This window comes from Pogoniulus pusillus, chromosome 17 (assembly GCF_015220805.1).
Source record: "Pogoniulus pusillus isolate bPogPus1 chromosome 17, bPogPus1.pri, whole genome shotgun sequence".
NCBI classification, from domain to species: Eukaryota; Metazoa; Chordata; class Aves; order Piciformes; family Lybiidae; genus Pogoniulus; species Pogoniulus pusillus.
The window spans coordinates 20,901,804-20,916,339 of record NC_087280.1 but is presented as its reverse complement, the minus strand read 5'-3'; the positions used below and the strand labels follow the sequence as shown (position 1 = coordinate 20,916,339).

Sequence of the window (14,536 nt, the reverse complement as noted above, 5' to 3'; positions counted from 1 at the left end):
TGCTCACAGTGGAAACTGCTGAGCTGCCAGAAGTTGTCAAAGCTATGAATTCATGTAATGTAAGTTAGAAAATGCATTAGCAAACAGCTTTTTGGCATGATGGGTTCCACAGTTATGTTCTTTTGAGAGTAGGATGGATTTATTTTTGTTTGGGGCTTTGGTTTTGTTTGCTTGCTTTAAATGTGATACCTGGTTTCTACTGGATTCTCCAGCTGATTCTGGGTTTTGTGTAACCCGTGGCACTGTATAGGGTGTGCATAGCTTTGAGGACCTGCTCATGTGGAACTAACAGAAGAAATGCTGCTGATACAGACAGCACTTCTCTTTTCTTCTCATGGCATGGGTACTTAATAGTCTAAGCAGCTAAAGACCACCACAACTCTGAGCCAGGGGGTAAAACAGAGCTGTAGCTGCAGCATTGATGCTCACCTGGCTCACACTGGCAGTGCCATTACATAATCATAGAATCAGTCAGGGTCGGAAGGGAGCACAAGGATCAGGTAGTTCCAGCTCCCTTGCCATGGGCAGGGACACCTCACACCAGATCAGGCTGTCTAGAGCCTCATCCAGCCTGGCCTTAAACACCTCCAGGGATGAGGCTTTCACCACCTCCTTGGGCAACCCATTCCAGGGTTTCACCAACCTCATGCTAAAGAACTTCTTCCTAACATCCAGTCTGAATCTCCCCATTTCTAGCTTTGTTCCATTCCTCCCAGTCCTATCACTACTTGACATCATAAAAAGTCCCTCCACAGCTTTCTTGTAGGTCCTCTTAGGATACTGAAAGGCCATGATAAGGTCACCTGGGAGCCTTCTCCTCTCCAGACTGAACAGCTCCAACTCCTTCAGTCTCTCCTCACAGCAGAGCAGGTCTAGCTCTGATCATCCTCATGGCCCTTCTCTGGAAAACCTTCCAGCACATCCATATCCCTCTTGTAACAGTGGCTCCAGAAGTGGATGCAGCACTCTAGGTGGGGTCTCACCATTGTGGGGAGAATCACTTCCTTCCTGATTCCTAATGTTGATTCCTCATGATTCCTAATGTTGATTGTGCATGTGAGCAGATGGTTTTTCTTGCTGTAGAGACTCAGAGATGTTTCACTTGTAAACCTCAGATTCCAGGTGTTGAATGGAGCCACCTGAGTGCTTTCTAAGGTAAGTATGAGAGTTTCCAGACCTGAGGATGTACCAGAACTGTTATTTCTTTAGCAAGTCATTGCAAACCAGGAAGGTAATCTGCAGTTTCCTTAACGAACCTCAGCCTGACTGCAAAGAGCATGCATGCTGCATACAATAACTGGTCAACTTCATTTGTTATTTAACATATTTTATCATCTCTCTATTTCCCTAGGCAAAAGTGATCCTTTCTGTGTGTTAGAGCTGGGAAATGACAGCCTTCAAACTCACACCGTTTACAAGAACCTCAATCCGGAGTGGAACAAAGTCTTCACATTGTAAGTGGATTGCTTCTGCAAACATGCTGCAGTAGCAAGCAGTTAGCAGCTTAACTAGGAAAGCTGTTGACTTTGGGGAAAATACAGAGGTCAAGTTGAAGAGATGTCATTTTTTTTTTCATTTCCACAGCCAGAGAGGATGTTGGAGAAATATCAAATATAACTCAATTAAAGCCTTTTGCCTTTTACTCCTTCTTGCATGGAGTTTATTAATAGAAGTCATTAAAAGAAAAATGGCTGTGGTATTTATAGGAAGAATCATGAGTAGACATAATGGAGTCATAGCTGGATCCAAGAGATAATATAACAGAAAGTGGAGGCCAGATACTCATGCCTACATTTGCTGTAATTTAAAATCAAATGTTTCATTGAACCGTGGTGGAATCCTCGTTTAATTTGTAAGCAAGCAGAAAATTAGAGCTCATGTTGCTCCTGCTGTATCTTCTGAATTTCAACTAGGCAAATGTGGCTTAACCTATATTTGAAACTTAAATTTGTATGGGAAACGAAGGATTATTTGGTTTGATGACTTTATTAATAGAAAAGGGAGGGAAAAAAAAGGTGATTTAGATATTGTTGTTAGCAGCACAGTTTTTTATCTTATTTTATGTGAATAACTGAGATAAATGTCTCCAGGAATGTAGTATTAGGTGGCAAGGAAAGGAATTGTGGGGGCTAGCAATCATAGAATCTCAGAGTTCACCAGAGACCTCCAAGGTCATCCAGTCCAACCTATCACTCAGCCCTATCCAGCCAGCTAGGCACAGAACAAGGGGACACTGTCTCAAGTTGTGCTGGGGAAGATGTATGCTGGATGTTTGGAGGAAGTACTTTTCAGAGAGAGTGATTGGCATTGGAATGGGCTGCCCAGGGAGGTGGTGGAGTTGCTGTCTCTGGAGGTGTTCAAGAAAAGCCTGGATGAGGCACTTAGTGCCATGGTCTATTTGATTGGCTAGGGCTGGGTGATAGGTTGGGCTGGATGATGTTGGAGGTCTCTTCCAACCTGCTTGATTCTATGTTCCAGTCTTATTCTTGAACACCTTCCGGGGCAGTGACTCCGCCACCTCCCTGGGCAGCCCATTCCAATGCCAATCACTCTCTCTGACAACAGCTTCCTCCTAACATCCAGCCTATACTTCCCCCAGCACAGCTTGAGACTGTGTCCCCTTGTTCTGTTGCTGGTTGCCTGGCAGAAGAGACCAACTCCACCTGGCTACAGCCTCCCTTCAGGTAGTTGTAGACAGCAATGAGGTCACACCTGAGCCTCCTCTTCTCTAGGCTAAATGAACATTTAGGCACCTATCCACTGGAAAAACAGTTTGAGAATGTTGAACTTCTTGCAAAAGTAACATTTGTAAATGTTGGGCTGGATGTGACCACAATAAAAGGTTTCTGGTCACACTGGCAGAGATACCTTGCTGGATTCCTGTTTAATTCATGGATGCAGCTGAATGTGTGTCTCTTGGTGTCCTTTCTCTGACTTTGCTCTCAAGAAGCTTCCGCTCATCACTGTTTATTCTGAGATCGTGCCAGCAGATGAGTCTTGTTGGGTGTTCAGCCAACAAAATAAATCTCATAAGAATCCCAAATTATTTTTTTTTTAAAAGAAAGTTTGTGTCTGTACTTCCTGTGGGTCTCAAATATCAGCTATGGATTATCTCTGACTTTCTTATTTGCTGTGGCATGGCTAATTCGAGCACCAAATCTGCAGAGCCAGCCAGGCTCTCCCATGTCTACTTAGATTTTTGGCCATTTAAGTTGAAAAGAGAATCAGTTAAGAACCTTAAAAGCTATTGATGGTTTAGATTTGTTTTGGAGCAGATAAGGTTCTGAGTGCATGAATCCATTTTAGCTGGAGCATTCAATACCTACAGAGAGGCCTTCTTGTTGTATTTGGGTTTGCTGCAGCAGACTTATCTGTGTATGTTACTGGGGGCTTTTCAGATTGGATACCACTGGTAGCTATATCATATGGAAAATGATAATGGCTTGGAGAGAGATGGGGAAGTGTGGTCAGGTTTCAGTGTATTTCAGAGCCATAATGTCTTGCAAACAGTGTGTTTCATGGTGGTTTGGCTGCCACTGGATCACATCACAGAACATGCTACAGCTGCTAGCTGGAGAGACAGTTGAGTGGCTTTTGGGTTGGACTTGGTGAGCTTGAAGGTCTTTTCCAACCTGATTGATTCTCTGATGCTGTGACTCTGCTCTGTGGGAACAGCTCCACCATGCTGCAGGCAGAGGTTCCAGGAGCCACTTTTTTGGGGGAGCAGAATTGCTGCACTTAGAACAAATGTGCACTGTACCACAGTCCTCTTCCTTTGACTCCTGGATGAGGAAAAAGGAAAATAAGAGATAATGAATACATCAACAGTAAGTTTGCAGATGACACCAATACAGGAGCAGGTGTTGATCTGTTGGAGGGTAGGAGAGCCCTACAGAGGGACCTTAACAGGCTGGATAGGTGGGCAGAGGCCAATGGGATGAGATTGAACAAGGCCAAGTGCAGAGTCCTACACTTTGGTCACAACAACCCCAAGGATCACTACAGGCTGGGGACAGAGTGGCTGGAGAGCAGCCAGGCAGAGAGGGACCTGGGATTCTGGTAGAGAGGAGCTGAAGATGAGGCAGCAGTGCCCAGGTGGGCAGCAGAGCCAATGGCATCCTGGCCTGGCTCAGGAGCAGTGTGGCCAGCAGGACAAGGGAGGTTCTTCTGCCCCTGTACTCAGCACTGCTCAGGCTAAACCTTGAGTGCTGTGTCCAGTTCTGGGCTCCTCAGTTCAAGAGAGATGTTGAGGTGCTGGAACATGTCCAGAGAAGAGTGATGAAGCTGGGGAGGGGCCTGGAGCAGAGCCCTGTGAGGAGAGGCTGAGGTGTGCAGCCTGCAGCAGAGGAGGCTCAGGGCAGAGCTCATTGCTGTCTACAACTCCCTGAAGGGAGGCTGTAGCCAGGTGGGGTTGGACTTTTCTGCCAGGCACCTGGCAACAGAACAAGGGGACAGTCTCAAGTTGTGGTAGGGGAGTTGTGGGCTGGATGCTAGGAGGAAGTTCTTCACAGAGAGAGTGATTGAGATTGGAATGGGCTGCTCAGGGAGGTGGTGGAGTTGCCATCCCTGGAGGTGTTCAAGAGCAGACTGGATAGGGCACTTAGTGCCATGGTCTGGTTGATTGGCTAGGGCTGGGTGCTAGGTTGGACTGGCTGAGCTTGGAGGTCTCTTCCAACCTGGTTGATTCTATGAACTCATAAATTGTCTCCCTTAATCCTGCTTTTGGAGACACACAGAGCTAACTTTTCTCATATGAGATTCTGATTAATTAATGATCCAATGAATGCTGAAAACCAAGTGCCTGCTGCCACATCAGACCCTCTGCACTGAACGGGATGAGAATATTTGTGTGTTCAGCCTTTCAGGTCGATAAGGGTTTTTTAAATGTAATTGGCTTTATTACCATCTTAAAAGGGGGATAACTGTTTAAGTCAAATGAAGTTTTGCTTCCTGGGTTTGTTTCCTTTAGTGTGTTGAAACCTGATTTACTTAACTCAGCCCTTGGCCTCTCTGTCACCAGCTTTCTCCGCTGGAGAGCTGGGCTTCACACTGGCAGCACAAAACATGTCACCGCCTGCTTGTTGTTTTCTTCACCTAGTTATGGGATGAAAACATGAGGGGAAAGCTTGGGGAATACCCATCATCTGATTGATTTGGGGGGGGGGTGTGAGTATTTAATTAAATGCTAGCTTTATACCCCAAGGTAATACAAGCTTAATTAGCAAAACAGTGTGGAGGAGACTGTGCCTGTGTATCACACTTACTTATTTGTTTCCCCACGCCTGCACTTTTTGTTCCAGCCCCATTAAAGACATCCATGATGTTCTGGAAGTGACAGTGTTTGATGAAGATGGAGACAAACCTCCTGATTTTCTTGGAAAAGTTGCCATCCCTTTGCTGTCTGTAAGTTACCTTTGCCATTATATCATTCATATGCTGCTGGGTTTGCTGGGAATGAGTTGGAGTTTCTTTCCCTCCTATCACAAAGCAACACAGATTTTTAGAGATAAACAGGTTTTGTGATCTAGATCTGCCTTAGCTTGGCAGTGTTTGTAGTTCTCCTTAGTGTAATGAGCATTGCCAAGCCATTTAAGTACAAATTTGGGTGATTGGAAGGAGAAATTGCAGAAGTGTCTGTATTTCATCAGCACTGTGTGCCATGGAGGTCTGAAAACATAATTGAGTTGGGCTGCCTGTTTCCACATCGGCTTCTGGAGGTAACATTTTAAGCATGTCTTTGTTCTGTCTTGCTTCTTCTTACTCCAAGAAAGTAATTGCTCATCACAGTAGGATTGACTAGTGATAGCTGTTGTTATTGGCACTGCTGAATAAAATCACCTAAAGGGGTGTTTTCTACTCTATGATGCTTTTAAAGACTGGTGGCTTTTGTCTCCTGTAAACAAATATGTGAAGAGTAAGCACTGCCAGGGGAGTATAAAATCAAAAATGCAAACAATGTGAGCTCGAGGGAAAGTTGTCACTCTGGAGTTTAAGGAGGGTTGAAGCTTGTTCAGAAATGGCCAAAAAAAGGCCAAGCTAAAGAGAAAGGGACATCAAAGTGTCATTAAAAAAATAAACATTAATAGGGAAATAGGGAGAAAGGGAAAGCAGCTTTGTTGTGGAGCAAGGCTGGTGATTGGAATGGGCTGCCCAGGGAGGTGGTGGAGTCACCGTCCCTGGAGGTGTTGAAGCAAAGCCTGGATGAGGCACTTAGTGCCATGGTCTAGTTGACTGGATAGGGCTAGGTTGGACTGGATGATCTTGGAGGTCTCTTCCAACCTGGTTGACTCTATGATTTTATGGTAGAGTGAGTAAAGCAGATCAAAAGAGTGTAAACAGCTCCATGTGTGTGTGGTATCACAGAAAGTTCTGGTAAGTTACAGTAATATTTAGAAAGAACTTTCTAGGCTGTGACTTTTACTATATGGATTAGTAGGTGAGGCTTGAAACATCCATGGGACTCTTCTGCAGTTATCAGTCAAGTTGTCTAAACACATTTAACTGCATGCTGGAGATTTCCTTAAGTTTTCAGCCCCTGATGGTTTGCAGTAGAGTCTCTATGCAGACAATAGGGTGTGACAGGTAGTGTGTTAAGCCCTGTGCAAACATTTCATGCTTGCAATATTTAACGTGATTCCAGTGGTACCTGCAGTAGTGGGATGTTTTCAGCGATGCAGAGTGTGATGCTCTGGGTAATAGCACTCTCAAATCAGCAGATCCTGATTGGAATTATAGAGTAGAGAATTGCAGTACTGCTTTGAAGCATCCATGTGGAAGCATATTTGCCACTGCACAAAGGCTGGCATGCATCTTTTGTGGTTAAGGCAAGAGTTTGTCTTTGAACCTTAGAGATGGACTGATGCAGAGAGGACAGCATTGCAGTAGTGGGTTAGTGGGGCTCTCTCAGAAGAAACTGGAGAAGCAGGAGGTTTGTAGAGGGAAAGCAAAGGTCTCATCTGATCAAAACAGGCTATATAGAATCAGAGAATGGTTTAGGTTGGAAGGGATCTCAAAGCTCATTCAGTTCCAACCCCCTGCCATAGGCAGGGACACCTCCTACTAGAACAGGTTGCTCAAGGCCTCATCCAACCCAGTCCTGAACACCTCCAGGGAGGTTGTGGAGCACAGAAGCACAAAATATGATCTTTGATCACATTCTGTGCTCCTGTGCTCCACAACCTCCCTGGGCAACCTGTGCCAGCGTCTCACCACCCTCACTGCAAAGAACTTCTTCCTAACATCCAGTTTCGATCTCCCCTCTGCCAGTTTAAACCCATTCCTCCTCATCCTGTCATTCTAAAACCTTGTCAGTAGTCCCTCTCCAGCCCTCCTGTAGCCCCCTTCAGATACTGGAAGGCCAGTACAAGATCACCTCAAAACCTTCTCTTCTCCAGGCTGCAGAACCTCAACTCTCCTAGCCTGTCCTCATAGCAGAGCTGCTGCAGCCCTCTGAGCATCTTTGTATCCTCCTCTGATCTGGCTCCAGCAGTTCCATGTCCTTCTTATAAGCCCTGCAGAGTCAGTGTAGTTTAGGTGAGGGACCAATCGAGACCAGAGAGGGGAAATGTAAATCTTTGATGTTTCCAAATAAATAATGAACTGCCCACAAAACTCTTAAACTGACTTACAGGCATTGGTCCCAGGCTAAGAAATGCTTTATAGTGGTAAAGAAATAGGCCAATGTGCTCCACTTCTGTTATTATTTTGTCTAGATGAGTCTATTTAATGTGTTTGCAAATTAAAACCAGTGTGGCTTCTGAATCTCTTCAGGCAAGCCTGTTTGCTTTCTTCTGTGTGCTCTTCCCAATTTATACCAGAGTCCAGAACAGGGGAACCCCTTTATTATGGGGATACAGCAAGAGTAAGCTATAGAATCCAAGGAGTAAATTCTGAGCTCTTCCTTGCCCCACTTGCTACTGTGTGCTTTACAACCCTCTTCCCTCCACGGCTTGGACTTCAAATTCTTTTTGAGGCTGGGGGTGTTTTAGATTGTTTGTCAATATTTCCTAGATCTCCAGGTTTAGAATGATATTAGAGTCAGTTGGGCATGGAAGATGATTTGATGTTTACAGGGATGGTAAAAAAATACCAAACCTCTTAACATCTTTTATTCCATTTTTGATCACTCCGTTAATCTCCCCCCAAGTCCTCGTATCTCTGATGTTACTGGAAGAGAGAGTGGCTGGAGCAGCTGCTCTCCTGCAGATCCACTGCTTGCCAAATGGGCTGCAGGATCAGCAGCAGGCTGTGTGGGCTCGCAGTGAGAAGATGTTAGGTTTGGATTTTCTGTTGATTTTATGAGCATTTGTCAAGTATCCCTTAGGAAGCAGGCAACAAGGCAGAGAAGGGGAGTGCATGTGTGTGGTAATGTCCAAACTATTCAGCGTGGGCTTTTTGGCCAAGGTTTGAGGCAAAAAAAGCAGGAATTGTTTATGCTTCCCCTTGCCAACTGATCTTCCTCCTTCCCATCCAAACTTCTCTGCATCCTATTTCAGTCAGATCGAGTGTAAATGTAGTCATCTTTGCTCCTGATTAAAAGTCATTTTCTACCTATTAGTCTGCTCAGAGAACTGTGATTTCCTAAGCTCCTCTTCTTGAGCTGGTGTGATGGTTTGGGTGTTACCTATCCCCCCACACTTAAGAAAATCACCCAGACTGCATTGCTGTCTACAACTACCTGAAGGGAGGCTGCAGCCAGGTGGGGTTGGGCTCTTCTCCCAGACAACCAGCAACAGAACAAGGGGACACAGTCTCAAGTTGTGCTGGGGAAAGTATAGGCTGGATGTTAGGGGGAAGTTGTTGGCAGAGAGAGTGACTGGCATTGGAACGGGCTGCCCAGGGAGGTGGTGGAGTCACCATCCCTGGAGGTGTTGAAGCAAAGCCTGGATGAGGCACTTAGTGCCATGGTCTGGTTGATTGGCTAGGACTGGGTGATAGGTTGGACTGGATGATCTTGGAGGTCTCTTCCAACCTGCTTGATTCTATGATTCTATGACTAGACTCAGCTGAGCTGGAAGTTAAAGAATGAAGCTATATTTACAGCTTAGCACAATATACAAGCATCAACTGTTCAGTTTCACCACAAGTTTTGGGTTAAATGCATTCAGGAACCTTACTCTGACGTATTGCAAATGTGTCCACCTTCATCAGCGCAGTAACACACTAATAACTGTGCTGCCCACAAACCTCACAGAGAGTGAAATTACTCATCCTTTATGTTCATCTTTGACTGTGATCACAGAATCACAGAATGTCAGGGACTGGAAGGGATCTCCAAAGCTCAGCCAGTCCAATCTCCCTGCCAGAGCAGGTTCTCCTATACCAAAATCACACAGGAACGTGTCCAAGTGAGTTTTGAATGCCTCCAGAGAGGGAGAATCTACAACCCCCCTGGGCAACCTGTTCCAGGGTTCTGTTACCCTCACAGGGAAAAAAATTCCTCCTCATGTTTACATGAAACCTCCTGTGTCTCAAATTCCATCCATTCCCCTTGTCTAGTGATTGGGCATCTCCCAGCAGAGCCTGGTTCCAGCCTCCTGGCACTTCCTCTGCACATACTGATAGACACTGATTAGGTCACCTCTCAGCCTCCTCTTCTCCAAGCAGCACAGCACCAGCTCCCTCAGGCTCTCCCTGTAAGAGCGGTGTTCCACTGCCTTCATCATCTTTGTGTCTCTGAGATGGACTCACTCAAGCAGTTCTATGTCCCTCTTGAGCTGGAGGATGCAGAACTGGGCACAGCACTCCAGATGTGGCCACACCAGGTCAGAGTAAAGAGGCAGGAGAACCTCTCTATACCTAATAGCCACAGCCCTTCTATTCCACCCCAGAAGGGCATTGGCTCTCCTGGCATGAGAGCAGATTGCTCCCATCAACCAGGACCCCCAAATCCTTTTCCCCTTCACTGCCTTCCAACAGGTCTGTCCCTAACCTATACCGATTGCTGGGGTTGTTCTGTCCCAGGCAAAAGACTCTGAACTTGCCCTTGTTGAATTTCATTCAATTGCTCCCTGCCCAACCCTGCAGCCTGTCCAAGTCTATCTGAATGGCAGCACAGCCTTCAGGTATGGCAGCCACTCCACCCAGCTTGGTGTCATCTGGGCTTGTCACAGGCACCAAATGAAAGCCACAAATTGGGCAGTATGAGAAGAGTGTGAAAGTGTCAGATGATGAATAAAGCTGAGAACTTCATGGTCTTTTGACAGACATAAAGAAGTGATATTGACTGAGTTGACAATTTGCTTTGTTTCTCACGCAGCTCTATTATTAAAGCACTGCAGATACATTGATTAGCATTACAGTGAATTAGGAGGCTTCTCTATTTGTAGGTAGGTGAGGGCCAGAGGGAGAGAAGTGGTTATTTGCTTACCTTTTACCTTTAGCTTTTCCACATTAGTCAACTTATTGTATTTTTTTTTCTTTTCCTCTGCTCTTCTTTATGTCAAACTGTTGTGCTTCTCTAAAGCACATGTCATAGAATCAATCAGCTTGGGAGAGACCTCCAAGATCATCCAACCTAGCACCCAGCCCTAGCCAATCAATCAGACCATGGCACTAAGTGCCTCATCCAGGCTTTTCTTGAACACCTCCAGGGATGGCAACTCCACCACCTCCCTGGGCAGCCCATTCCAATGCCAATCACTCTCTCTGCCAACAACTTCCTCCTAACATCCAGCCCAGACCTACCCTGGCACAACTTGAGACTGTGTCCCCTTCTTCTGTTGCTGCTTGCCTGGCAGAAGAGACTAACCCCACCTGGCTACAGCCTCCCTTCAGGGAGTTGTAGACAGCAATGAGATCACCCCTGAGCCTCTTCTCCAGGTTGCACACCCTCAGCTCCCTCAGCCTCTTCTCACAGGGCTGTGCTCCAGGTCTCTCACCAGCTTTATCACCCTTCTCTGGACATGTTTCAGCACCTCAACATCTCTCTTGAATTGAGGAGCCCAGAACTGGACACAGTACTCAAGGTGTGGCCTGAGCAGTGCTGAGTACAGGGGCAGAAGAACCTCCCTCGTCCTACTGGCCACACTGCTTCTGAGCCAGGCCAGGATGCCATTGGCTCTGCTGCCCACCTGGGCACACTGCTGCCTCATGTTTGTATGAGGTACCTCATCTCCACTGGTCAGCTGTAGAAGCAGAATTTAAACTGGAAAAGACACAGATTACTTCTACCAAGATACTCTGCAAAATGAATCACTTTCTTGCTGGAAGTGACCTATTGAGTCTGGCTTGGCTAAGCTTTGGACTGAGAAGGGAGACTGCTTTCCCAGAGTATAGAGACTGAAAGAGAAGATCATTTACACCACTGAACAGTGGAAACTTTTGTGCCAGAAACTGAAGGAGATCCTGAAAAATGGAGAAGTAGGGCAAAAACTTCATTGCTTCAAGAAAGGAGTTTGATAGGTTTAGAAGTTCCATAGTTTTGGGAGACTTGAACTAATGATCAAAGAAGTCCTTTCTATCCCTGTGTTCCTTTGTGCCCTAGATCTTAGCAAAAGCAACTGTGTCTCTCTTTGTGAGGGTCTGTCTTTTTGGTTTTGCTTCAAGAGACTCCCATCTCCTAGAAGCCTGCAAGTTATTACAGACATGGGAGCATAAAGTGTACTTCAATGAATTTGAAAGCAGAGTGTATCAAATATCCTCGTGTAGAAAGATCTTTGAGTGAAGCTGTGTCACGGAATGGACTGGGTTTCATCTGCTAAATTATCAGCTCAAAGTAGACTTCAGCTGCACCCTATTTTGAGCAAACTGGAAGAGGTCTATGAAATGTTTTCAAGTGCCAAGCAAGGTCAGTAGCCAATGATGCACTGAAAACAAGTAGGATGCCTTTCACAAGCATAATTACCTAAAACGTGGCCTGGACTCAGAGTAGACTCCTGACGACTGCAATTACTTAGCACTTGACCATAAGTGCACAGCCTTTTCATTGAGAAAGCTTCAGAGTGGAGAGAAGTGGAAGTGCTGCATTTATGAGACAGAGGTAGCTGTGAAGTGGGCAGTCTGTTCTGACTTTTATCCCTCTCGTGAACTAGACATTTTAGAGCGGGGGGGGGAAAGCCTCCCACATCTCTTCCAGAAGGAAATAAACTCGAAATGAAATTAAATTATCCCCTGACCATACACTACTCAGTGAAATGGTGTCAGCATTGATGCTTTTCTTGAGTATCACCTGGGATCCCTGTGCTTCCAGGGTTTTCACCTCTTTCTCAGACAGCCCAGAAGCCCTCCCGTGGCTGCTTACTTCCTTTCCAGAACATCAGCTCCAGATGCATTTGGTCTTTGAATATCTATCCTCTGCCAAGGGGCTAAATTTCCATTCTGCTTTGGATCCCCCAGAGGAATGTTAAGTGTGAAATGTTTGGGGCAAAGAGTTTTGGGAATAATGAACAGGCATTTCATACAAACCAAATTAGAGCTATATTGCAAACTGGGGAGAAGCAAACATTTCTCTTGGTTCACTGCCCTTGTGGCCAAGAGAGACAATGCCATCCGAGAATCAATCAGTCATAGAATCAACCAGGTTGGAAGAGACCTCCAAACTGACTGCAGTACTCAAGATGAGGTATCACCAGGGCAGAGATGAGGTAGAGAAGAACCTCCCTCAATCTGCTGGACACACTCTTCTTAATGCACCCCAGGTGCATTAAGTTGTGCCAGGGGAGGTCTAGGCTGGATGTTAGGAAGAAGTTGTTGTCAGAGAGAGTGATTGGCTTTGGAATGGGCTGCCCAGGGAGGTGGTGGAGTCACTGTCCTTGGAGGTGTTGAACCAAAGCCTGCATGGGGCACTTAGTTGATTGTCTAGGGCTGGGTGCTAGGTTGGACTGGATGATCTTGGAGATCTCTTCCAACCTAGTTGATTTTGTGATTCTAAATATTTGAGGCCTGGGGGTCAAGGCAGGGCAGGAAGGGGATGGACAGGCTCTGCTCATTTGCTCCCTGGGATAGCACAAGGAGCAATGGATGGAAGCTGCAGCACAGGAGGTTCCACCTCAACACAAGAGGGGACTTCTTTACTGTAAGGGTCACAGAGCACTGGCACAGGCTCCTCAAAGAGGTTGTGAAGTCTCCTTCTCTGGAGACTTTCAAGGCTTGTCTGGATGTGTTCCTCTGTGACCTGAGCTAGATTGTATGGCCCTGCTGTGGCAAGGAGGTTGGACTGGATGACCTCTTTGGGTCCATTCCAATCCCTAACATCCTGTGATCCTGTGATATGCAGGTGAATCAAGCATGTGTCTTGCTTTCACCTTTTTAGCAGGACAAGATCTCCTTTGTCAGGGTAGGTGCCTGTTACAAGAGAGCTTTATGTTATTCAGGGTAAACTCTATGACATTGTGCATCAGCAATGAGCTCGAGCTGGAATATCAGAGGTCCCAGATGCTTTAGATGAATTACCCTTGGAGAGTAGCCATTACCCTTTCCACACATCACGAGTGTTGATGTACAGAGGTTTAACCTAGCGTTCTTCTGTCAGCTCATCAATATATGACATTGAATCTGCATCAAAGCTGGATACGGAGGGAAGTTTTCTTAAAATCAATGTGAAGGGGGGAGGGAAGGAAAGCAGCCACTAACCCATATTTCTCTGAGACAACAGCAATGAAAAACCACCCTTTGCTGCGTAAGGGTCCTGTCTTCTCCGTGTTTTGTGTCATATCAATCTCAGCTTTTGCTATTTCATTAACATTCCCAAGCGGTCAGGAGGTTGCTGCTTAATAGATTTAGCATTGGCTGGCTACATCAATACTGTGTTTAGTCACATTTGTTTTACTGGGGACATCTGTGAGGAGGCTTTAGCAAATATAGTCATTCATTTGAGAGGAACTCGGTGCACTTTGGGCCTTGACTGCGCGGCGGTTTTGTGTACCCAAATGTTTCCTTCGGCTGAAGCATTGCTGGAAGCTGCTTCTGTCTCAAGTGTCCAAACAATTAATGCACAAAGAATTTCAGCTTTTCATCCACGAGTCCTTTTTCACCAGCCTGCTTTCTGTCACCTCATTCACCAGTCTGTATCGATGGTGGGGATTGTTCTGGCCCGGATGCAGGACCCTGCGGTTCCTGGTTGGACACAACTAAGGATGGTTCTCGTGAGAGCCTTCTTCCCTTTCAACCCTTAGCCAGAACACCTACAAGAGAACTTTGGTACAGAGCAACAGGAGGAAGCTCTTCACAGAGAGAGTGATTTACCATTGGAATGGGCTGCCCAGAGAGGTGGTGGAGTTGCCATCCCTGGAGATGTTCAAGAAAAGACTGGCTGAGGCACTTAGTGACATGGTCTAGTTGATTGACTAGGGCTGGGTGCTAGGTTGGACTGGATGATCTTGGAGGTCTCTTCCAACCTGGTTGATTCTATGATTCTATGATTGGAATGGGCTGCCCAGGGAGGTGGTGGAGTTGCCATCCCTGGAGGTGTTCAATAAAAGACTGGCTGAGGCACTTAGTGACATGGTCTAGTTGATTGACTAGGGCTGGGTGCTAGGTTGGACTGGATGATCTTGGAGATCTCTTCCAACCTGGTTGATTCCATGATTCTATTCCC

The 14,536-nt window shown here is 46.0% G+C and overlaps 1 protein-coding gene across 5 annotated transcripts in view; it reads left to right on the top strand.

Moving 5' to 3' along the window:
- The window catches only part of MCTP2 (multiple C2 and transmembrane domain containing 2), a 159,501-nt gene that overhangs the window by 84,581 nt on the left and 60,384 nt on the right, over positions 1-14,536 (top strand). For all 5 annotated transcript variants that reach the window (XM_064158037.1, XM_064158035.1, XM_064158036.1 and 2 more), the window contains 2 exons: positions 1,352-1,454; positions 5,301-5,403. In XM_064158037.1, coding sequence (XP_064014107.1) covers positions 1,352-1,454; positions 5,301-5,403 — 206 coding nt within the window. The remainder of the gene's footprint in view (positions 1-1,351; positions 1,455-5,300; positions 5,404-14,536) is intronic.